This window comes from Hordeum vulgare, chromosome 4H, assembly GCF_904849725.1.
Source record: "Hordeum vulgare subsp. vulgare chromosome 4H, MorexV3_pseudomolecules_assembly, whole genome shotgun sequence".
In the NCBI taxonomy this organism is placed as follows: Eukaryota; Viridiplantae; Streptophyta; class Magnoliopsida; order Poales; family Poaceae; genus Hordeum; species Hordeum vulgare.
Genome location: NC_058521.1, coordinates 597911779 through 597937370, shown reverse-complemented (window position 1 = coordinate 597937370; position 25592 = coordinate 597911779). Strand labels below are relative to the sequence as shown.

The 25592-nt window shown below is 44.6% G+C and overlaps 2 protein-coding genes and 1 pseudogene across 3 annotated transcripts; 1 reads left to right on the top strand and 2 right to left on the bottom strand.

The window, feature by feature from the left end:
• The first annotated feature begins 298 nt into the window (after positions 1 to 298).
• LOC123447449 lies at positions 299 to 1446 on the top strand. 2 transcript variants are annotated; one of them, XM_045124053.1, is made up of 3 exons: positions 299 to 553; positions 743 to 811; positions 912 to 1446. In XM_045124053.1, the coding sequence occupies exon 3, from the start codon at positions 927 to 929 to the stop codon at positions 1251 to 1253; it is 327 nt and encodes a 108-aa protein (XP_044979988.1). In that variant the 5' UTR covers positions 299 to 553; positions 743 to 811; positions 912 to 926; the 3' UTR covers positions 1254 to 1446. The 2 variants fall into 2 exon arrangements, with proteins under 2 accessions (XP_044979988.1, XP_044979987.1); XM_045124052.1 differs by having other exon boundaries at positions 301 to 553; positions 925 to 1446.
• Positions 1447 to 2292: 846 nt separating this feature from the next.
• LOC123450887 lies at positions 2293 to 3039 on the bottom strand. Its single transcript, XM_045127934.1, has 4 exons — positions 2911 to 3039; positions 2672 to 2750; positions 2498 to 2562; positions 2293 to 2361 (listed from the first exon to the last, which is right to left on the bottom strand). The coding sequence occupies exons 1-4, from the start codon at positions 3022 to 3024 to the stop codon at positions 2293 to 2295; spliced, it is 327 nt and encodes a 108-aa protein (XP_044983869.1). The 5' UTR covers positions 3025 to 3039.
• Positions 3040 to 3560: 521 nt separating this feature from the next.
• LOC123450886 lies at positions 3561 to 8384 on the bottom strand (annotated as a pseudogene).
• Positions 8385 to 25592: the final 17208 nt, after the last annotated feature.

Sequence of the window (25592 nt, the reverse complement as noted above, 5' to 3'; positions counted from 1 at the left end):
TGTCCGATCAATCTTTAAAAAAAATCAGCCGCAGTCTCTTTTTTTTTTTTAAGTTCTTTAAGACCGCGTGGTGGCAGTTACTCGATGGACAGATGCATGGAAATAACACTAATGCAAGAGAAGAAGTGGCCATTGCCACCACGCCACATGGACCAAAACTAATGCAAAATGTGCCCAAATTGGATCTGCACCGGCACAGTTGCCAATCTCGTCTAGCTAGTCGTCTTGTTGCTTACTGAGCTTGATTTGGCACTGCCAGCCTCAGCTAGGCAGTGATATTCCACAGGCTCCCAGATCGGCACTGCCGGCTTCAGACTCGACCTCATCTCTCCCTGCAGTCTACTTACGTGTCGAGTACTCGAGTACAGAGGGAGGAGCTTGCACTGCTTCCGCCCATGGAGTTGGGGTCGATATAAAATAGGGAACGCACCTCCGTCGAGCACTCTCTCATCGATCTCTGCTTGACGTTCACCATCGTTCACTCCACTGCCGTCCGTCCGTCCGTGCCGGCTTGTGCAGAGTTGCAGGCCAGTGGCTGCCTGCCTACTTGCAGGTTAGTGGCTGCCTGCTTGTGCGTGATTTCGCCGCACCAACAGTACTACTTTCAGCAGTTAATTAGTACTCCCTCCGTAAATAAACAGATATAAGAGAGGATTATTTCTTCTTCTGCCCCTCTTTTCTATTCCTTTTACTGATATACATATGACATTGTGTTCTTCTACTATGAACTGGTGACGAACAGAGATGAAGACTGGACTAGCCATGGCCGTCTTCAGCCTAGCAGCCCTTTTGCTGCTGCTGCCACCCTCCGGTACGTAGTGCAATGTAACCCCACCCCACTTGTTGATCTCCAACCCACGCCCAACTGCCTACCCACATAGTAGAGTAGCTGAATGCTGACACACGAAAAGAACTGAATTTCAGGCATGGCGACGCCGGCGGCGGCAGAGGACGACGTTCAGCACTACACCCACGGGATCGGGATATGGGTCTGCACGGTGTACGCCCGCCCGGGACCAATCGACAAGGCCACCTGCGACTGGATGTTCAGGCTGTCCAACAACTCGACCGACGGCGGCCTGCAGCAGGTGCGTCTCGGCGACTACGACTGCTGCGATATGGGTTGCCGCTGCTCCTTCTGCGTCTCCGTCTACACAATTGGTGCCGGACATGGCATGCGCGCCGCCGCCGCCGCCGCCGTGTGGCCGATGGCGCTGTCCAGCCTCCTTGTGCTGGTGGTGACGCTGGTCTAGTTCAGGAGGGAGTTACCCCCTTACCCGTAGCCGTGAACTGTGGGTGAGGTTCGGAGTTTCTTCAGGATGCATGTAGTAGTGTTGGAGTTGTGATGCTGGTCTGATCGTCCCGCGCCGTAACTTAGGCCGGCCGTACCTTGTCTTGTTCTTCAAATGCCGCTGCTCGCTGTTCGAGCGCGCTGTCAAATGGGAATTCAGCTGTTTCAATTATCATAAAGATTAATGAGTAGCCTCTCGTTGCTCAACTGAGATAGTATGAGAGGATTAAACAACCACTTCTTTGGTAGGACCTCCTGTCAACGGCAGATCTCTCTATTCCTCTTTGTAATACTAGTAAAAATGCCCGTGCGATTGCAACGGGAGATATAATTAATGTGTATTTAAAATTAATTAGAATTAGATGGCAAAACACAATGATATATAACTTGCTATTGTGTAGGTCTACAAATTTTTGAAAGGGGAGACCTCCTGTTAATAACAATATTAACATGAGAAATGTCGTGGGAATTTTACCATGAACTCAAATTCCAGTCCGAGAAGAGAGAATATGAATGATGAAATATGAAGAGAAAGAAGAAAATGAGAAAAGGAATCAGGGCCTGAAATAGTTTTTCCCCCATGCCCTACAACATATCATTTGCCGCTGACTTGAGGGGAACAACGATCCAGATGGTGACTCCATGCCTCAGTAGCCCTCTTGAGATCATTAAACATAAAAAAATCAGGCAAACAAGGGATCGGCATACTAAAATATTTTCATTAAGAGTGAAATGGCGCTCCCCTTCTTCTTTCTTACTCACTGGAAAAAAACATCTCCTGATTAATGTTCGGCCATTGAGCCATGTACATTTTACAACTGGCCGCATGAATAACTTGCAGCAAGGAAGCGTGTTACTATAATGTCGTGAAAGACTCATTTACACGACATGGCGCATGCCCTCAAAGCCTTCATACGTACACACTATGTATATGGAATGTTGCAAAAAATATTGAAATCAAGCTATGAACTTGATTCCTCGGACCTCAGTCGGGGCTCGAATCATTCAGGCTTCCCAGCAGCTTCCATCATTGTCTTTGCTTGCATCAGCTTCTCAATCCGACTCACAATCTGAAAAAAGAAAATCAAAATGTGTCCAACGTCACCATTAGCTATATTCATGATAAGTTATTCACACACACAAAGTCCTAAATTTGTGTCCAATAGTGTAGGCACACTTCTGTCTGGTATGCTTATATTGCAATACCTCAACGACCATGTCCTCCAGCCTCAAAGAGTCGATGCTGCTGTAGCCTAGCTGAGAAGCCACATCTGGAAGGTGTTCAGTTCAAGAGAATGTCAATAGGGTTTCCCCCGACTGAAATACATCCATCCATCTATGCTAAAAGTGAAGAAATGATGTTGGATCTTGTCTGCTTACTCTGTAGTGAAACAGTAACATCGGAAACTGCATACCTCTCTTTCAGATCATCATAACGCTGACGGAGCTTTGCCATTGTCTGCAGATAAATATATCCACTGTGATTCAATAGATCGGAAGCCTATCACCTTTCAGTTGGCATAATTGACATTAATTTCAGGCTAAGATTGAGATGCACATGTCAAAAAGAACATGGTCTTAGCAAAAAGATTCTTCAATTTAATGCAAACCCAAGATACCATAGTCTCTGTATCCATCTTATGTGAAGGGTGTGTACAAGCAAGATGACATGAGCACAAGGATGCTCCATTCATATGCAGCCTGCACAATACAGATCGTGATGAACACCGCATGAATTGGATGACTTAATAGTTTTCTGCAGTTTAGTACTAACATGCCTGTGTGGTAAACTAACTACCTTGGGAAGCAACAAATATGCCCCCAATCACGCTGCCTATGTGAACAAATTCTAAAACTTTACATAAGCAGCTTAATAAGCAGTTTAAAATTCTAAACAAGATTGATCCGGAAAGGGAGCGCCCTCGCTGATCTCCTAGCCGCCATCTGCATAATGAAGTCAACAGATAAGGGAGGAAAGTGAGCCAGAGGAAATCGGTGAGAAGAAACGGATCAGGAACAGAGGGCATTTGAGATCTGAGAAGAAGAGAGCGTGAATAAAAACAAGGCGGAAAAAAAATCTAATCTTCCAGCGAGAACCCGCTCGATCCGCCGCCCGCCCCTACCAAGCGAGCACGTTGGCCGCCGCCCGCACTGTCACGACCGCCAGCGCCCTTGCCAAGCCCCCATCCACCTACGGTGTCTTCCTGCGCCTCCTCGATCCCGTCTCGTCACGCCCGCACGCCACCCTCTCGGCCTCGCGTCACCAGCGTCAAGGCTCAGCCGGAGCTCCCTCGCCTCCCCACCGGAAGCCGGCGACCGGCATCCTCCTGCGCCCGCACGCCGCCCTCCTAGACCCCGCCTCCTCATCCTCCTGCGCCCGCGCGCCATCCCTCCTTGACCCCGCCTCCTCGCGTCCGCACACTGCCCCCTCGGCCTCGCGTCGCCGGTGAAAAGGCCCCGCCCCGAGCTCCATCGCCTCCTCGCCCGTCAGCCCTGTGGTTGAGGACGGGAATGGATAAGCCAGGGGGGCGCTTACGTAAAAACGAAACGTTTAAGGACTGCAGGTTCTATTACAAGAAACCATAGGGACCCTTCTGCAAAAACATCACGACGGACGACAGAAGCGCTCTACGCTTTATTATTAGGGGAGAAAAAGGGTACGACTTTTTTTTTTCAACAGAGAAGGGTATAATTGTCATTTCTTTAAAAAAATTGTCGCCTGACTAACCTCGACAATACACAACGTGGCGTTGGCATGTGGGCCACCTTAGGCGGTCAACCGTCAGCCTGAGAGTTTGGGTATTTTGGTTATTTTGATTTGGGTAATTCTGGTATTAAAAATGAAAACCAAAATTTTTTCTGTCAAAAAATAACCGAACCCAAATTATTGAAAATTTCTGTTTGGGTAATTGGGGTACCAAAAAAGCTAAAATATTCGAAGCACATATCAACTGTTGATATGAATAATTTGAATAACGAGGGTATTTTAGATAGTATGGATATTTCAGTAAGTATGGGTAAATGTAAAATGTAATAATAGCATGAATAATTTAACTAGTACTCCCTCCGTTTCAAAATTCTTATCTTAGATTTGTCTAGTTGTAAATTTATCTTGTCACATTTTAATATTTAGATACATCTATTTCTTAACAAACTGAAGACAAGAATTTTGAGACGGAGGGAGATAATTTGAATATTCGAATGACGTAGGTATGATGCATCTACGAGCCCATCCTGCTGGCTCAGCCCATCACCGCGCCCTGTAGGCTAGGCAGTGGTGGGTATATCCTATTTGACGCTTCAGACACGTCCGTTACCTCGCATTTTGCAAACTGTCGTCTGAACCCTCCAAGCTGTGTCGGACTGTTATCTATTTTGTATTAATTTATTTTTTTATTCTTTCTTTACTTAAATTTCGTGAAATTATTCCAAATCGGTGAAGTTATCTTAATGGAATTTTTCAAAATTGTGAACTTTTGACAGGATTTGATGAAATTGTTTAAAAATAGCTATTTTGTTTATAAAAATCGATGAATTTTAAAGAAAATTCTTCAAAATATATGAAATTAATTATCAATTTGGTAAACTTATATAAAAATTTATGGGCATTTTTTAAACATGCTTCATTGTTTTATATTCGATGAAATTTTCAAAATTCAATGAACTTTTAAAAAAATGCAGTTTTTTTCAGGTTCATGATGTTTTTTCGAAATAAGAGATTTTTTTCAATTCACAAAATATTCGTTTTTCGGCGATTTTTTCCTTAAATAAATGTGAAGCGGTACATGGGCCGTCTAACCAGCACCGGTGTGGGGCGCCAGGGAGCTTTCTTGGTGCGTGAAGCGGCGAACAGAAGCTCTCGCAACGGTGTGCCTCGCAGTTGGCGGTACATAGCCGTACGGGTGCGCGCTCGCGCAAACCAAGCGTTCGTGTAAATTCTGAATGGGAATGAACGTGGGCTGTATATTCGCAACATTAGAGCATCTCCAACGTCAGCGCAAAAAATCCGTGCCAAATAAATTTTTTAGCGCGTTACTGTAGCAGTTTTGAAGCGCGGGGAACGGAGCATCTCCAACAGACGCGCGCTAGTGCGGCGCTCAATCCAGTCCGATCCAGCGGTCCCATCTGCATCCGCTCAGAGTTTGCTGCGCGCGCAAGCCAGCGCACCAAATATGCTGCGCGCGATAGCGTTTTTAAGCGCGCGCTCAGAAGTTTTTAGGGTGCGCAGCGTTTTACAATTTCTGCTGGAGCAGTCCGGCGCCAAAAAATGAATCTTTTAACGCGCGGTGCAGTTTTTGGACGCCTGTTGGAGATGCTCTTAGCTCATAGATCACTCAAAGTTTATGCCACTGTTTTGAAAAAAAGTTTTGTACTACTGGGTTGATCAGGCTGGTTTCTAATATGGCGACTAATTTCTTAACCAAGAGTCGACGCTGGGGCTAACAATGTTATTGGTGTAAGGTGATTATATGTTGCTGGCACTCAGGTGGATGTCTTCGTTTAAAGTACGTTTGTCGTGCTGAGGGTGTGTAATAAGATGGCTGCTCGGCTGCTGAGTCGAAGTGGTTTCCCCAGAACTTTACTTGGAAACATATGTGTTGTCGAGTGCGTGAATGTGATTACTGTTAAATCAATTTTGCTATTTTTTAGACTGTGTTTGGTTGAGCTGCAGATTCTAAAAAAGTTGCTGTAAAAAAGTTATTATGAAAAAGCTCAAAGTTGAAAAGTTGGATACCTCAGCTAAAATTTACACTCGAAAGAAGCTACAGATTCTCAAAAGCTGCTTTGAGCATTTATCTCTTTGGTTAGCTTTTAGCTTTTTAAAACATAAGTTGGTAAAAAAACTGAACCAAATACAGTCTAGTTGCTTGCAATATTTTGACGTACCCGCCAATTAGCGCAAAGCCCTGAGAAAAACACGGAGGCACTACGGCGAGCTACTAATGAGCCATGATATCGTCGGTGAAGCCATGTGAGCGACCGACGCGGAGTATAATGTAGCAACAACGTTCGTGATGGAGGGGAAATCGGAAGTTGATGGTTCGGGGTGCAGGATGGAAAGCTGTCACCAAGAAAAAAGAGTGATGAGGTCGGTGGGGATAGGGAAGGAAGGGGTGGGGGTCAATGGGATGACCAGTAAAGGCGGCAGAGAGGAGGAGGTGGCCGCTTGAGGAGGGATGGATTGTAGTACAAATGCCCGTGCGTTGCATCCGACGAAAAAATAAACATAACCTGTTTCATATGTCATTGTGCAGTATTCTTTTATTTATTTTTAATAAACATTGATAATATGGTTAAAGTGGGAATTTCTTTTTTAATAAAAGCTAACATTTTAGTAAAAGAGCCCGTGCATTGCAACATGTATGAGATAAATTTCAGAGTTTGCATGTGCGGCTACTTCCCTTGACACCATCATGAGGGCTTGAACAAGATCAGGATTAGGACATACAGAACTTGAGGGGAGATGGTACGAGGGAGGGGAGTAGCCTGTAGCCACATGCATGGAGATGGTGCACGAAAGGACCGAGGACATTTTGACCACATGCCCTCTACCTCTCTCTCTCCTTAGCCGGCCGGCATGCGGGGCAAAACAGGACGCAACCCCTCCTTCAGACCCAGTTCGAGCAAGCACCATTGTTGTACTCTCTCAACTCTTCTTTATTATTAGTGAGAGAAAAATTTAAAAAGATTACTGCCCCAGCAAACGTCACGGCTCCGGTAGCTGTCCGACAGACAACGATGGACCTCGATGCCACCGTCCCCATCGTGGCCGCTCTCTGCCAGCGCCAGCGCGCCCGTCCGCTCCACCGAGACGATCTCCACCCCCCGGGGCCGTCCCCATGGCGCTCCGAGATCCGTCGCCGCGTACACGCCCAGCTTCGGCGACCCGACCACGGTTACCGCGCGCGCGGACGCGTACTCCCGCACCAGCCACACCCACCCGCGCGCGTCCTGGAACACCCGCCCCTGCTCCTGGAGCCCCTCGATCGCCCGCCAGATCGCCGCCGCGGTCGTGGCCGCGGTGAGGTCGCCGTTCACCTTCGCCTCCTTCACGCGGCAGAGCCCGAGGGAGTTGCGGAAGTAGTTTCCCGGTACCGGCGGGGTCACGCGGGGCTTGCACCCCGTCACGAACCCGAAGCTGGCGTTGCTGCCGCGCGCGTGCACGATGCCTGCCCACGCCGCACCGCACGCCAGCGCGTAGGCCGAGCACCGCCGTGCCGAGGTCTCGGACTCCGCCTGCCTTCCGAGCCCACGGAGCAGCTTGTCCGTGAACCGGAACGTCGCGAGGTCAGCGGCGCCCGGACGTTTACTGAGGTCCTAGTCGTGGGGCCGCTTGCCGCCGGCCGCCGCGAGAGTTCGGTGGTCGCAGAGAAACACCTAGCGAAGCCCGTTGTCGTCTCGGACGACGCTACGGTCGAGCAGCGGGGGCACGGCCCACTTCCCGCCGCACTCGGGGCCGAGGCGGTGGATGGCTGCCCACGTCCTCATGAAGTGCACATAACTGGAACCGTCGGCCACGGCGTGGTGTAGCGTTGTGCCAATGCACAAACCGGCGTGAGGGAACAGGGTGAGCTGGACGGCAAAGACGTCCTGAGTGCTGCACCGAGAACCACCGCCGTGGCCATGTCCCCGCAGGAAAGGCAGCAGCGGATGGAGCCTCGCGGTGTCGCGCGCGTGGTCGCCGGCGAGGTCCTGGAAGTCGTCGCCGCCGACCGCAAGCATCAGGCGGACAGAGTGGCCTTCTGAGAAAACGACCTCGGGCGTCCCGCCTCCGGTATGCTGCGGACCAGCGTCCCGGACAAGGGGTAGAAGTGGTGCAGCGCGGCGGCCAGGGACTTCTTGAACAGAGGCAGCTCGTGGAGGAGGAACTCGGGGGCACCGAGGAGGTCGGCGTTGTCGTAGAAGAAGAGGCACTGCACGGACGGGACGTCCCAGAGTACGAGGTCGAAGAAGGTGAGCGGCAGCGCCCGTGGCATCTCGGCCGGTGGTGACGGCGACGGCGAGACATGGAACTGCTCCATGACCGTCACAAGGTTAAGTGGCCCGGGCGCCATCGCGGTCGACCTAACTATCGATTCCGGCCTGCCTTTTCTCGATCTGGTGAGGCGGAAGGGAAACTTCGCTGAGATTGGCCATGCTTTATTATTAGGGAGAGATTGGCCACGACTGATGGTAGTAAACAGTTTCGCTTTAGCTGGGGTATAAGTCCTCGAAGAAATATTTGTGATGCAAGAATAAAGAAGCAAAATACTCCCTCCGTTCCTAAATATAAGACATTTTACAGATTTGTACGCTAAAATGTCTTATATTCAGGAACGAGGTGGTATGTAGGTAGGAAGTAAGTAGAAAAAGGGCCATTGGATGTTGATCCAAGGGTGTAGATAAAAGTAATTGAAAGCAATAAAGGGATCAGGCAACTCTAGCATATATGGCTCCATGTAAAACATTGTTTTTTCTTGATCTTCTTAAATGAAAATTAGATAAGTAGTGTGGCTACGTTCGAAAGCGGTCACACCTTTTCGTTCCTTTTAAAAAGGGACACGTTTCCCTTCGGCGCGCCGGCGGAACCGACGCGCCGGTCGCTCGTTGTCTCGCGCGGGCTATGCAACATTTTTCGCACGCGCACGCTTCGCTGGTCAGGGTATGCAACTTTTATTCCGTGTAAATTTGCTGCAACTAGTGTTTAAATATGCTACTAGTGTTTTCCATTTGTTACATCTGTCCATTAAAAAGTTGCATTCACATTTGGTTGCAACTTGACTTCGTCGGTTTTTTCGCTACAACGGGTGTTTTTTGATTTTTGCTACAACCGGTATTATTTTTTGCTGAAACCGTTCACTAAAAAGTTGCATACACGTTTGCAGAGTTGCAAGCCGAGTTCATCGGATTGTTTTGCTACAACCCTTTTTTTTATGTTGCTACCACGCATCATCAGCTTCGTTTTTTTTGCTACGATCACGTAGATATTATTTTTCCTACAACTTTTATTTTGCAACCGTTGACAAAATTGTTGCATCGTGAACAAAATTTGTTGCATCGAGAAAAAATTGCTGCATGGATAGATCTAACGGTGTCCCTCGCAGATCCGACGGTCGCGCTGCGGCCGACGCGCCGAAACCCATTACTGGCCTTTTAAAAAGGAAGTCGCTTTAAATTGAAATTAAAAATTCCAAAGATGAAACCAACAATTCAAAACCATTCAAAATACCTAGAATTGTATAAAAATAGGACCCCGATAAATCCCAAACGTTCGGATTTTTAGCATGTCATACCGAATGGCTTTTCATGGCAGTTTTAGTGGACGCGAGGTGGCAATTTTAATTGTCAAAACACGATAATTTTGTTTCAGTTTATTTTTTTATCAGAAAATTGTCGTGTTTTTCAACCTCACATGAATTAAAGTTGCCATGAAAAATGTTCGGATTGTCATACTTAAAATCCAAACGTACAGGATTTATCATTTCTGCAAAAATAATCTCTACTGATTGAAAAGGAAAATACCACCCACGGCATCCATGATCCCCTCATCTCCAACCAAACCGTCTTCCAGCTCCCCTTCCCCATCCATTGCACAGGCGTTCAGATCCCAGCTATGGCGAAGACGAGATCTTCCTTCCATCTCCGCGGCGTCACCTTCGTCACGGTTTTGTTCGTTAAGGCGTCGCTTCACCCGCGGGGAGGAAGATGAATCCACGTACCTTGAGTCCAACAGGCCAGAGGCGCTCAACACTACGATGGCATCCTCCAAACCAACAACGTCGCCGTTGCATCCCCTCACCATTCCTCCCCCCGCCATGGCGTTCTTGAAGCGCATCTCTGAATCACGATCCAGCCGGTCGACGCCGTCGATCAGCATAACGCGGTGAGGGTTCTCCGCAACCGCTTCGAACAGCCTCGCCCCGACGTCGCCACCATCGCCGTTGTCCCGTGATCTCTGCCTCTTGAGGTCGAGCTTGCCACTGCGTGCGGGAATGTCGGTGTCACACTGCACCTGCAGGGCGGTGAACTCGGCGTAGGAGCCAAACACGAGCCTCGCGAGCTCCCGAGCAACCGCCATCATGCCGCCGACGTCGCTTCCTAGGAAGAGCAGCCAGGTCGCTGCCGTCAACGACGACGAGCTTGACGTCCTCCTCCTCGCCACGCCGGACCGGCACCGGAGCACCGTGCTCGATATGCCGGGGACGATGCTCCTGTGCCACGGAGCGCGCAGCTCGAGCGCGTCGCACATGATCTTGAGATTTGTCGCGGTGAGCTCCGTGAACTTGGGCCGGCGGCAAGCAGCCTGCATGCGTCATGCCAGGGTAATTAATTAGTCGTAGCATTACTTGAGGAGTATGATGCATCTATCTGCAAATCTGTTATACGTACGTCTGCTTGCAGACTGGTTCCACAGTATGCTGTACTAGTATCTCTGTAGAGGAGGAACCATGGAGGAATGCTCGCCGACGTCGCTGCGTCTAGCTTGGTCCCACCAAAGGTGGCCGGCCGCCCTGCTCCTGATTTCCCTTTGCTAGTTTGGCACTCACTGCAAAAATGGCACAGGGAAAATTAGCGTGCGTGCGTCCAGATGTTTACCTTCCAGCGAACTTCTTGGAGATGTTAAAATAATGAATCTGCATGCATGCTAGCTTGAACCTACAGTTGACGAATTATTAACCGACTGTTGTGACAAAAGGGTTCAGACTTTTTTATGGAACATACCAAAGTGGGATTTTATTTTCTTCAGATTAAAGGGAATCCTGTTTTGTAGCCCTTGCCGATGTAAAGCCAACAGTGAAAACGAATTATCACTGGAGAAACATTGTAAGCTACAATATATTTTAGCTTTACAAAGTCAGCTTTTTTGGTAGGATGATGTGACTCTCTTTGCATGCTAATGGAATCCTTTTTTTTTGTGTGTGTGTGTGGAATGCAAATGGAAGACAGAAATGTGTTTCTTGTATGCAAGGGAACCGTGCAGCCCAAGCAGATGGAAAGATCACATCGGGGCAAGCAGACAGGGAACACACATTTGTTTCTTATAACAATCGATTTTATTGTAGATTTATAAAAAAATTCTCAAAATCAGCCCTTCCTAATCTCCCCCCACCCCCACCCCCACCCCACTTTTTTTGTGAGGCAACCCTTGCTAACCTTTGATAACGTCCTCCTTGGCTTATGCATGCCTAGGTGCACCACGGATGCTGTACAAAGTGTGTGCAAAAACTTTTCAACTATATGAACATATTTACAATGGCAAAGTGAAAATAATACCACTAGGTCTATCATAAAAAGAGATATTTCATAAAACATTCATACATTCATATCATAAAAAGAGTAGCTAACATATACTAGTTATCAAATATAACTGCCCAATATGCATCTTGAAGACAAATGCCAATAGCAGAAAGAATATTTATTTACACATGAAGTGGGTGTTTATCTTCCCAAGGGAAATAATTGCTATTATTGTTGTTGTTGTAAGAGAAAACTTTTTTCTAAAGGATAAGGCCACATAAACGTTTTTCCTTGACATTTGCATAGTCCTCAAAACCGCTACTAGACGTAACAAGCTAGGGTTAGGGCAAGTCCAAGTTCAGGTTAGGGCATTTCACCTAAGCCGTGAGAGGGGAATGGAGGTGAGGTGTATAGAGAAGGCTTTTATCCAGTGGAGTGTTGTCAAACATAACAGGCGAGAGACAGCAACGATGCTAAGAGGAAAATGAAAGAGATTCACTAAAAGTTTCATATATTTTTTTTAAAAAGGCAGGCAAGCAATAATTAACTTTTATATCAAAATTGATAATCAGTGTATGTGCGCATGTGATGTTTTTAAAACCATGTGTGCGTGTGCGCAAGGAAGGGTGGAGGTTTTGTGTTGTTAAGACCTTCAGCCTAGCCTAGGTGTTATCATCATGGCCATAGAAAGGGAACACCATGTCCTAGTTAAGAAGAGATAAACAAACTAAAATTCATCTACACAGAACAAAATGTCAGTCACATCGATATTGATAGTTTTGATACACAATTTTTCAGTCATGCGAGTTATATATAATTAATAACTTAATTATATTTCAGCTTATTTCTTGTACCACATTTGGCGCCACCATGACAGCAGAACACACCATGCATGCCCTAGCTAGGTAAGAAGAGGGAACCAAAGCTAAACATTCGTCTACACAAAACAAGACGCCAATCAGATCAATAAACGCCAATGCCAGCATGCATGTACTACCTTCCACCCGGGACGGTCTGGGGAGATGGTTGTCCACCTCTAGCTCTAGCTCCAGCTCCAGCCGGATTTGGAGAAGTCACGGCGACGTCGCAACCTGCCCTAGATGATTGCTCCAACGAAGCGACGACGCTGGCCCTGACCTGGGAGCTCGAGAAGCCGGCGGCGCGCATGACGCGGTCGACGCTGGGGTCGTCAAGGACGGAGACGATTAGCTTCCCGAGCTGGAGCATTCCCCCGGCCCCGCCCGTGCGCCGGTGCGGATGCCCCTGCGCCCTCTTCAGCGCGGCAACGAATGCGTTGGACGGCACCGGGTCGCCACCATGCCGGGCGGCCGAGCGCGAGGTCCAGGCATAGGTCGAGCAGGTTGTGCTGCAGCGGGTGGGATTGTGATCGGACACAGGCGGCGCGGAGGATGCCTGCCGGGGCCGAGGCTTTGGCGGAGAGAATGGCGTTGGCGATGTGGAGCGGGGTGACCTGCGCGTGCCCCCGCCCCGTCGCCAGGCTCACCGCCTGCCGCACCACGGCGATCGCCTCCTCCCCCAGCGCGTGCACGTCGGTGACCACCATACTCTTGGATGAGTTGGAGCTAGCCGCGTAGTAGAGGCACAGGCAGTGCGCGTTGCAGAGATTTATGCATGCACGGCGGCTTCCCTGTCTCTCTACGTCGTACTGATCGAGCATATATGCCAGTTAGGTCGTTATGGCGGTACGGTGATTAATATTGGGATCAGTGAGCTAGTCACCTCGATCGATCCCCGGTCCGTACGTCGTCGTTGCCGATCGCCTGGCACAAAATCTACCGGACGCTCGAATGAACAGAGTTCCTGATCCACTGGTACATAACTCGATCGACCGACTAGTGGCTATGCTATGCGTGGTCTATCTGCACATGTATGGAAATTACGCGGCTCATCAGCAGTTGAGCACTCAGCAGTCATGGCTGCAGCAACGGACGGCCGAGTACGCCGGCCGTGCCTCATGCATGCAGTGTAGTCATGGCAGAAGGGCACCGCCTAGGGGCCATATGTAGTAAATATGTGTAGCAAACAAGCAATAGTATCTCTTTCCTGGCTATATATGGAACTGATGGCACAGGTGGTCCTGAAACATTCCCCACTTTTATCATACAAAGCAAAAACAACCACTCCCCTACAAAGATCTTGTGACTAATGCCACATCCCTAAAACATATCCTAAAATCGAACATATAATAAAACTCCTCCGTCCCTAAATATAAATCTTTTTAGTCATTCCACTACGAACTACACATAGATATATAGAGACATTCTTTAAAGTGTAGATTCATCAATTTTACTCTGTATATAAGAACATCTACAACCGGATTCCTCAAATAACCCCTCATATGTTCACGGACGCGTCCGGTCAGTGACTGACAGGAAAGAGAAGAAAAAAACTGATCTAACCGGACTCTCACATCGTCCATATATGTCCGGGCTGTCCGCGAACCCTCATATTCATCTCAAATATGGGAAGGATATTTGGGTTCGCGGACGCGCCCGGACACGTCCGGTCAGTACGCCACATAGACGCGACCCAAGTTTGGACCACCTTTTTCTTTACTTTTTCTATTTTTTTTTCTTTCTCTCTCTTCCTGTCCACCAATCAAGTGTAAGTCCACCAATCAAGTGTAAGTGACCGGACATAAAAAAAATAAGGAGTGTGGTTGTACGGAAGGATAAATAGGGGACACGTCCGGTAACTCACCGGGCGCGTCCACGGATGTTCGAGGGGCCGGATTTTTAAGGCCCGCTTGTAGATTTTCTAACCCATAGTGAAATCTGTATAAAGACCTATATTTAGAAACAAAGGGAGTGACATGCATGCATGCTTCAATTGTAGTGGGTATGCATGGTCCATCCTGCATATGTTCATGGGAATTACACGGTCCACCAAGAGTCATGGGCGGGACTCATGGCTGCACGAAGGGACACCCAAGGACTGTCATACCCATGCATTATTGCAGAAATTGATAACGATATATTAGTTCGGTGGGATACAATTGTATGGAACATGAATATTAGAATAGTAATGTTAGAAAGAAAACTGCAAATACTAATGATTTGTTGTATTTTAATTTTTATATAGCTTTAAAACATTTGTTGAATATAAGTATCATAATAGAATGAGTGTTTTTTCTCATGCATGGTTGCATTGGTGCAATGGCGAATCTACGCGGGGGCTTCTACAGGCTCGAACCCCCCTTCAGAAATTGGAAAAGAAAAACTAGTCGTATTCATATTGTAATTTTGACCTTATTTGGACTAAAGGATTGAGAGTCTTTTACTCTTTCAACTCGCTGTTAACTTTGAGCACCCCCTTCATTTTCTTCTAAGATTCGCCACACCATTGGTGTGTGCATTTTCCATCCATTGGTGTGTGCATTTTCCATGCATGGTTACATGTTGAGATGAACCTTCTTCCATGAATGATCGCATGTTGAGGTGGCATATTTGCATGTAAAGATAAATAAATCAGTGGGGATCATCTTTTTAATCATTTTCATGGGTATGAAACAGATAACATAAATGGTCTCAAAACATTAGCCACCCTTATTCATGAAATGGAACCGACGTAATCTAAAAAAAATGGAATCAACCTTCACCAGCACTAGCACAAAACAACTTAAAAAACAAAAGACCAGAATCATTTTCATCACTTAGTAGCACACTCCTACAAAGATCTTATAAGTAAAGTGAAAGTCAAGGGTTAGCGGGGAAGAGTGAATGCAAGTATGTAGATGTAGTTTTTGACACTTCTTTCAGTGTTTTTGATCTTTGGTCACGTGGTATCAATAAATAATGCATGATTTGTCTTTTTTCGTACGGGTGTATATTCGGAGTGGAAATCAACACCTAAGCAAAACCATATTGGAGAATAAAGAAACCATCTATAACCTCTCATGCACGCCTACCAAACCTCACAGGGGAAAAAGAAATTGGATTTCTCATGTTATGTGAAGAAAGAGACACACACCACTAGTAGAAAAAGGGCCTTTTGTACCGGTTCATAAGGGCCTTCTGTCCCGGTTTTGGAACTGGAACAAAAAGGTCGTTACTAATGGCCTTTGCCTTTAGTCCCGGTTCTTACACGAACCGGGACAGGTGGGCCTCCACGTGCCCGCTGCGGCCAGGCCAGGCAGGGGGCCTGTAGTCCCGGTTGATGACACCAACCGGGACTAAAAGGCATCCACGCGTCAGCACCTCGCTGGAGCTGAGGTTTTTTTTAAAGGGGCTGGTTAGGGGTTAATTTAGGTCGTTATTAGCTAGCTAATAGAGAAAAGTGTCCTCTCTTATATATCTCCGTGCTTGGTCATCCGTCGTGCTTTGTCGAACATATTTACAAAATGTAGACACGAGTTACATGCACATATATGCATCTTTTTTACACTATATCATTTCATATCATTTTCGAATGACAATAGTATTCTAATTGATTATCTAACAACTCATCATCAAATTAATCATATACCAAGTTATCATATGATACACATAAAATAAAACAGAGAAACATCATAATATATATATAGTCATCATATGCATCATGCATCCTAATTAATCGATCATGTCAAGTAATAATATAAACTAGAATAATTTGTCTCTCATAAGACCTAGTCCTCGCTCTTAGATATAATGTCATAAAACAGAATAATACCTATGGCTCCATGATGAATCACAGAGATCCAACGGTCTCTAGCTTGTGGCTTGCGAACCTTCTTTATTTCTCTCCATGCTTCAATTTGGAGTCTTTTTTATCTTGATTTGAAGTTAATCAAGTATGGACCATAGAACTCAGCCCTCAGCGGGCTTCTAATTCTCATTTTACCTTCTGGGTCCATTAACGGAGGCACTACATCATGTGGCAGTTACTGTTGAAGAACATAATAATAACCTAGTTAGCAATGTAATCAACACCATTTATGCAATAGTGGAGCGTACTTAATTAGGAAACTCTTACCAAGACATTTCGGCGAATGTCATCTGGACTCAACTTATGCACTAGTGGCATGTAAAATGAATAATTTTGGCCAATTCCAAAATGATAGGGAAGGTATCCCTAGAAGTCAGAACACCAGCAACAAGAAAGTGGAGAAGATCATCCTTCTCCTTCCAAGTTAGATGTGATCCATACGTGTAGTGTGTCATGTCAATTAATTTTCGTAATTCAGTCGAAGCAATGAAATAAGCTGTAAATTATAATTTAACAAATTTAGTATATAGATGAACACCAACTATTTCTAAATATAAATGCAAATTACTTCACGTGGAGGTAAAACAGGAAGCATATCATCGACAACCACCCAAATTTTGTAATAATTTAATGTTTCAAAAATACTTAGAAATTTTGTAATTGTACACAAGATGTGGGCATTATATAAACCATTCAAAACAACCACATGTGCTACGATCATTCAAAGGACAATTTGGGTTGTTGTTGTTTGTACAACATGTAACATGATATAATTATAACTATGGCCCAATAATTAGGAACCTGCAACGTGAGGCCAAAGTTTTAATAGACGATGAACACCACATGACATGTAAATTGCGAGAGGAAAACAGGTTGACTACACCAACTATTTATAAATATAAATGCAAATTACTTGACAAATATGGTTGAGAAACTCACATGGAGGTAAAACAGGAAGCATATCATCGACAACCACCCAAATGTCGATGTTGTCTCGCATATTATCTTCAGGACGAAGATCGAAGGTGATTTCCATTCCCTTCTGAAATCCATATGTCTTGCAAAGATCTTCCCACTTTGGGCACTCAAATTCTGTTTGAAAAACTGAATTAAATACTTGGATAACAAATGTGTGACCATGTATAGTCCTCAGCTTAGCGCTCCTCGTCTCAATTCTCTCGTGGTCTTCGAAATCGAGCCTCTCCAACACATATCTTCTTGCATGGCAAGGGAGGTACATATCGCCGTTCTCGTCAAGCTTCATGCGGAAGACCCTATCGTCTCGCAGGTGAGGCATGTCGCACATACCCCGAGAGTCGCCACAATATTCACACTCCCAATATCCAATATTAGACATTTCCTGTTTTAATGTGGTAAATGTGTGTACACAACAATATAATCGTGACACCCTATATATATCGAAAGAATTGAACATCTATATATAATAACTCTTCATGCTCGAATCATCCATCATCATATATAACAACAAGTCCTACTAATTAATCATCATCATACATAGTTAAATAAAGTGTGTCACGATTATATATAACAACAAGTTGACGTCGACGCGGGAACTACTTCTATATATAGTTAAATAAAGTAGTTTTATTAATTAAATCAACTAGTTCAACTACTAAGCACTTACTATAAATAAATAAAGTAGTACTTACTAAAAACAAACTACTTCTATATATAGTAAAATAAAGTAGTTTATTAAATCAACTAGCTAGTTCAACTATATATGAAGCACTTACTATAAATAAAATAAAGTAGTACTTACTAAAAATAAACTAGTTTAACTATAGTTCTATTATTTTTCTAACTAATTGTATTAAACACTTTCTCTTCTTATTTTTTCCTTTTTCCTCTATTCTAAATATGAACATATTCATAAATGACTTTGATCATGCACAATTTTCCTATACATACACAATATGAACATATACATAAATTGACAAAGAAAATACTATGAACAAAAAAATCATTAAAATTCTATGAACAAAATTACCACAGAAAAAAATCATAAAATTTCTATGAACAGAAAAAAAAATCTTAAAAATTTGACATATTCGATCTTTGCATATATATCAGCGAAAAAAATAGCATGCTACAAAATATAGCAAGGCCCTTCTCCAAATGCTACACAAGTTATAGCGCGCTAATAACGTGCTATATTTCAAAAATAGCGTTTGCAAAAAAATAAAAAAATATATCCATAAATAAAGTATTTAAGTACTTTTTGGCGGGATAAGCATTAAAGTACCTTGAGACACAATAATAGAGAAACATAATGTAGCCAGAAGCATAAATTTTAAACTAAATCTCAAATTGTAGTCAATTTATTTAATATATCAACCATAAACATTGAGCACCCTAAATCTATACCATGCACGGACCATAAAAGTAAACCTGTGTTGACCTACATCTACTCTGAAGATTGATCTGCTACCTGAGTTAACATACAAAGAGCACCGGGCCTATCTGAGTTGACCTTATTTTTGAAAAAAAAAATATGTGCTCACGGCGACGGTGTCGGGGACGGCGACGGCGACGGCGAGGTGCAGCGCGGGACGGCGTCGGGGCGGGGCGGCGCGGGATGGCGCGGGGCGACGACGACGACGTCGACGGCGAGACGGGCAGCGTGGCGGCGTCGGGATCGAATGGAGAGAGGGGGAGTGATCAAAATTTCTAAACTGACGCTTATATAGCCCCACCAAAGGTCTCTTTTCAGCAGCCCAAAGGGCGGGAAGTAGAGGCATTGGTACCGGTTGGTGGCACAAACCGGGACCAAAGGTCTCTTTTCAGCAGTCCAAAGGGCGGGAAGCAGAGGCATTGGTACCGGTTGGTGGCACAAACCGGTATCAATGCCTCCCTTTAGTCCCGATTGGTGCCACCAACCATGACCAAAGGCCTTGCGCGGTGCGGTGCTATGTTTAGTCCCACCTCGCTAGCCGAGAGGGCTCGGCGTGGTTTATAAGCTCTGCCGAACCAACCACTTCGAGCTCCTCTCTACTGCAGGCTTACGGGCCTGAAATCACTCTCTGTGCTTGTGGGCCTATTGGGCCTATAGCGGGCCTGCATCCTGGCCCTAGTAATGGGTTTCTAGTCGTATGCAGGTCGTGGTGGCCCTGTAGGTGGCACTGTTTTTAAAAAAAAATTCCTGTTTTTTGCTTTCTTTTTTATTTCTAATTACTTATTTATTTTCTTTTACGATAATTCTTTTTGCTATTAAAGTTTGTAACAAAATTCTAATTACTTATTTATTTTCTTTTATGATAATTCTTTTTGCTTTTAATGTTTTGAACAAAATTCTAATTACTTATTTATTTTCTTTTATGATAATTCTTTTTGCTATTAAAGTTTGTAACAACATTCTATATAATTTTAGTTTCAATAATACTAGAGGTAAAAACTAGATGCACTTCGTGTACAAAACGGACAATCTCTTTGGAAGTATCACGGTTTCATACGGAAACTCGTTTGTTACAAAGGAATTTCATTTTTTTGAACTTATTTGAACTTCATAGTTTTTCTGTGTTCAAAATGCACCATTCAAAGCCACATCATCAATTTACAACCCTTTCTGACTTCATTTGTTATTTTTTATGCATTTACTCATTATTTTGAGCTACAAGACCAGGAAATTGAAAAGCATTTGAAATAAACTCTGAAAAGGTTCCAAGTTGGCATGGTATCATCATTTCACCCACATGGCATGTGCGAGAAAGTTGAGAGGGTTACGGCAAAAACTGGATGCACTTCGTGTATAAAACGGACAATCTCTTTGGAAGTATCACGGTTTCATACGGAAACTCGTTTGTTATAAAGGAATTTCATTTTTTTTAAACTTATTTGAACTCCATAGTTTTTCTGTGTTCAAAATGCACCATTCAAAACCACATCATCAATTTACAACTCTTTCTGACTTCATTTGTTAATTTTCATGCATTTACTCATTATTTTGAGTTATAATACCATGAAATTGAAAAGCATTTGAAATGAACTCTGAAAAGGTTCCAAGTTGGCATGGTATCATCATTTCACCCACATAGCATGTGCGAGAAAGTTGAGAGGGTTACGGCAAAAACTGGATGCACTTCGTGTATAAAACGGACAATCTTTGGAAGTATCACGGTTTCATACGGAAACTCGTTTGTTATAAAGGAATTTCATTTTTTTGAACTTATTTGAACTCCATAGTTTTTCTGTGTTCAAAATGCACCATTCAAAGCCACATCATCAATTTACAACCCTTTCTGACTTCATTTGTTAATTTTCATGCATTTACTCATTATTTTGAGTTATAATACCATGAAATTGAAAAGCAATTGAAATGAACTCTTAAAAGGTTCCAAGTTGGCATGGTATCATCATTTCACCCACATAGCATGTGCGAGAAAGTTGAGAGGGTTACGGCAAAAATTGGATGCACTTCGTGTACAAAACGGACAATCTCTTTCGAAGTATCACAGTTTCATACGGAAACTCGTCTGTTACAAAGGGATTTCATTTTTTTGAACTTATTTGAACTCCATTGTTTTTCTGTGTTCAAAATGCACCATTCAAAACCACATCATCAATTTACAACCCTTTCTGACTTCATTTGTTATTTTTCATGCATTTACTCATTATTTTGAGCTATAAGACCATGAAATTGAAAAGCATTTGAAATGAACTCTGAAAAGGTTCCAAGTTGGCATGGTATCATCATTTCACCCACATAGCATGTGCGAGAAAGTTGACAGGGTTACGGAAAAAACTGGATGCACTTCGTGTACAAAACAGACAATCTCTTTCGAGGTATCAGAGTTTCATATGGAAATTCGTCTATTACAAAGGGATTTAATTTTTTTGAACTTATTTGAACTCCATAGTTTTTTGTGTTCAAAATGCACCATTCAAAGCCACATCATCAATTTACAACCCTTTCTAACTTATTTGTTATTTTTCATGCATTTACTGATTATTTTGAGCTATAAGACCATGAAATTGAAAAGCATTTGAAATGAACTCTGAAAAGGTTCCAAGTTGGCATGGTATCATCATTTCACCCATATAGCATGTGCGAGAAAGTTGTGAGGGTTACGGCAAAAACTGGATGCACTTCGTGTACAAAACGGACAATCTCTTTCAAAGTATCAGGGTTTCATACGGAAACTCGCCTGTTACAAGGGGATTTCATTTTTTTGAACTTATTTGAACTCCATAGTTTTTCTGTGTTCAAAATGCACCATTCAAAGCCACTTCATCAATTTACAACCCTTTCTGACTTAATTTGTTATTTTTCATGCATTTATTGATTATTTTGAGCTATAAGACCATGAAATTGAAAAGCATTTGAAATAAACTCTGAAAAGGTTCCAAGTTGGCATGGTATCATCATTTCACCCACATAGCATGTGCGAGAAAGTCGAAGGGTTACGGCAAAAACTGGATGCACTTCGTGTACAAAACGGACAATCTCTTTCGTAGTATCACGGTTTCATACGGAAACTCGTGTGTTACAGAGGAATTTCATTTTTTTGAACTTATTTGAACTCCATAGTTTTTCTGTGTTCAAAATGCACCATTCAAATCCACGTCATCAATTCACAACCCTTTCTGACTTCATTTGTTATTTTTCATGCATTTACTGATTATTTTGAGCTATAAGACCATGAAATTGAAAAGCATTAGAAATGAACTTTGAAAAGGTTCCAAGTTGGCAGTGGTGACAATTTTAACACAACACATGATATCCATTACATCTAGGGCACAACATTACATTTGTTCAAGTTCACAACAATGCACAAATGATAGAATTACATCTAGGACACAACACACTAGCAGAAACATAACACAAATGATAGAAACACAACACACAAATGATAGAATTACATTTGTTCGTGGCATAAACCGGGGCTAAAGCCCCCCCCCCTTCTAAACTGGTTCAAGGCATGAACCAGTACCAATGAATGTGGGCCAGGAGCGTGGCCCATTGGTCCCGGTTCGTGCCTAGAACCGGGACAAATGGTCCACACGAACCGGGACCAATGCCCACGAGGACCCGGCCGGCCCCTGGGCTAATGAACCGGGACTATTGCCCCCCATGGGTCCCGGTTCGTGAAGATCCGGGACTAATGGGTTGGCCAGGCCCAAACCAAAGCCCTATTTTCTACTAGTGCACCATTGGATTGACGACATTCAAAAACATTGTGGTTGTGTCAACACTAAGGCCACCATCAGCGAATGTGGAAATGAAGATAAGCCTCAACACAGATGTGATGCACGTGGGCCTATTGAAGTTTTGAGTCATCGTTATTTGGTTAGGGGTGTGTGATATTTTTTCCTCCCATTGCAACCGGCAGGTTCTTTGACTAATGCCTTGTTGAAATAAGGGATGCTGCCCTATTGGGGTCTTGAGTCATGGTTATTGGATTCCGGGCGTGTCCTATTTTTCACTGTTGTAACACACGAGCTCTTTTGCCACTAAGAATTTTTCCTTGCGAGGTTCCTACAACACATTCCACCTTTTCATTGGTTTTTACCATTTATTGTTTCTTAATCTAGCATTATTAACTGTAATAACTAGATGCTTCATAGGTAACACACGATTGGCATAAGTAAACTGCTTACATAAACTTCTATAACAGGCCTCACCAAAATAGTGTATTTCAGTTTTTAGGAAGTCAACTTTTAAGCTAGAAAGGTGTTCAGAATAGCAGAAAATAACTTTCAGGTTTCCAGCAGTATCCGAACCAGCATAGAATGCATATTGTAACATGGATACCAACCCCCCCCCCCCCCCCCCCCTTATTAGATTTGGCATCAGACCCTCTCCTTAACCCATGTATTGCTCTTCCTAACAAAGTTTGCAAAACATCAATCATGCTTAGAACATCAAAAGGGAGATTCTAATTAATCTTATCATACGCTTTTTGAAAATCTACTTTGTTATTTTATGAACTGCAAATATATACCATCTTTTTATGCTTGTGCAATAGTTCTAATATTAACTACATACGCATGTCAACTTGAATCTTGTCATCTCTTTGACATTTTGTCAACAAGGTGAATGTACCATGATTTGAGCTAGAGATGTCAATTAATCTGTCATGATAAAACCCACTTAAAAGCTTCTTTAAATCTTTAATAAGCACGAACCAAAGTTTTGATAAAGCTTACTAACACTCACGTCATCAAGGCTTGTAGCTTCGATATGTTCATTGTAGAGCTGCATTTCTGGACCTGTTTGGAGCATCTCTAGCAGCCAATCCGTAAAAGTCGTTTACGGTTCGCGAAAAAAGGATTTTACGGACCGACGCGGGCGCGGATAAAGTCAGACTCCCCAAAACGGACCCGTAAAAAAGGATATTTGCAGAAGATGCTTTTATACGGGTCGGCAATGCGGGGTCTGCTCGGGCACCGCCGCGTCGACCCGCAAACCGGGAAACCTTCCAATAAAACATAGTTAGAATTTGACATCGATTCCGACAAATGAGTTCGAATTTAAACAATAAAACATAGTCCGCGCGCGAAATGAAAGCATAGTTTAAAAGACAAACGCAAAAGGACTTCATGCATCCTGGTCGCTCTTCACTCTGAACCATCGAGGTCATCGCCGGCTCCGAATCCATCGACACCCCCGAATCCATCGCCGGCACTTGTTCCTACTCCGACACTTGTCCCTACTCCGGCACCGAAATCATCGGCGATATTGGTTCCGATTCTAGATGAGAAAACGTCGTCGCCATTGTAACACACAAGCATCCTCCTCTTCAAGATTTCTCTCCTTGTCATATCATGTCATTCTTTGTTGATATCGTCCATGTCATTGCGGTTCAAATTCATGATTCTATTCTCTTAGGCAAGAAGGTTGGCCATAATTTTGTTTTCAGCGGCACGTGCTATTCTCTCCTCAACCTTCGTGAGCAATTTCCACCTCTCTTGCTTCTCTCGTGCCTTCTTCTTGGCCAACTCTATCTTTGCCTCCAAAGACTTTGCTAGCAACACCTTATTTGATTGCACCATGGCATCTATCTTATCCCGCAGATCAATTCTTTGCCAATACGTCTTGGCGGTTTGGGAACACCCGTGCAGATCCAGAGACACCGTACTCCAAGCCTTGATCAAGATTTGATCTTTCAAGATTGTGTAGTTCTTTGTTCTTACGCTTTTTTTTGCTTGTGATTGTTGTACGTCCCGTCATCTACCTCCTCCACTTCATCTTCACCACCGTGGTCATCCACGCCACCGTCCAATTCATTGTAATCGAAACCAGTGATCGGGACTTGATCGATGTCGACGGCGTTGGTGTCCAACAAGTTCACGAACTCGGCAGCGGCATTGTTTGAACCACCGCTACATTGAGTGACATCACGTCACGACCTACCACAATGGCGAAAAATCAAAGCAAGAAAAGGGAGTGAAGATGCATACCTTCCGTCCCTTTCATCGAACACCTCACGTGCGGTGGAACCAGCGCCGTAGAAAGCCACCGTCGGGCAACGTCTAGCCGGGCCGGAGGGAGTGGACGAAGGCTTTTTCGTAGGAACCTTCTTCCGCTTCACGCCCGAAACCTTGCTCATCTTCGACGCCGGCTGCCGGGCAGATCGCGTAGCAGCGAGGGCGCCCGACGCGCCTTCCCTTCCGACGGGGCTGACCGGAATGCCGCCCTGCACGACAACGTTGCCTTGCCGCTTGCGGGCAGGTCCGTTGGTGCCTTGGGCGACGGCGGGGGGGGGGGGGGGGACATGGCCGGCGACGATATCCAGCGGACGGGATTACGCGTGCGCGACCTCCACGTTGATGAGATCCGCCGGCTTGGAGGCTTTCATGGCGGTGAAGTATGGCGGGGAAGATGGTCCGAAGCACGCGGTGGGCGGGGCAATGGCTGCCGAGGAGGGGGAGCAGTGAACGGCCGGGGTCTGATCTGACAATATTTTCTACTCCAACCCATACTTTAAAGATTATTTTGCGGGTCAAACATTATACAAGATCTCTTAATAGAGAGGAGTTCACCCAAACCTCCAAAAGGCCAAGAAGCTCCGCTGGCAGCGTTGCCTATAGGCTATAGCTAGGTTCTATAACCCACAGCCTTTGCGTGTCTTGTGTGGATCTTTACCTCTGCCACCAAGTGTACAGCACAGCATTACTCGTCCTCCAGGGGAAATAGTTAGTACTACCCGACACTGAACATGGTGTACTATATAGGTAACGTACGTGCGTGGCGTGGACGCAGGCGAGCCATGCATGCACTTCACACACAGTTACACTTATTACTGGTAGGACTATAATAATAACTGTTAAACCAAACAACACATCGTCCATTGCAGCTGCAGGCCACGCACGTGCCGTCTGGTTTGATTAATTGCCAACGAGAGAAAAATAAAAAATGGAT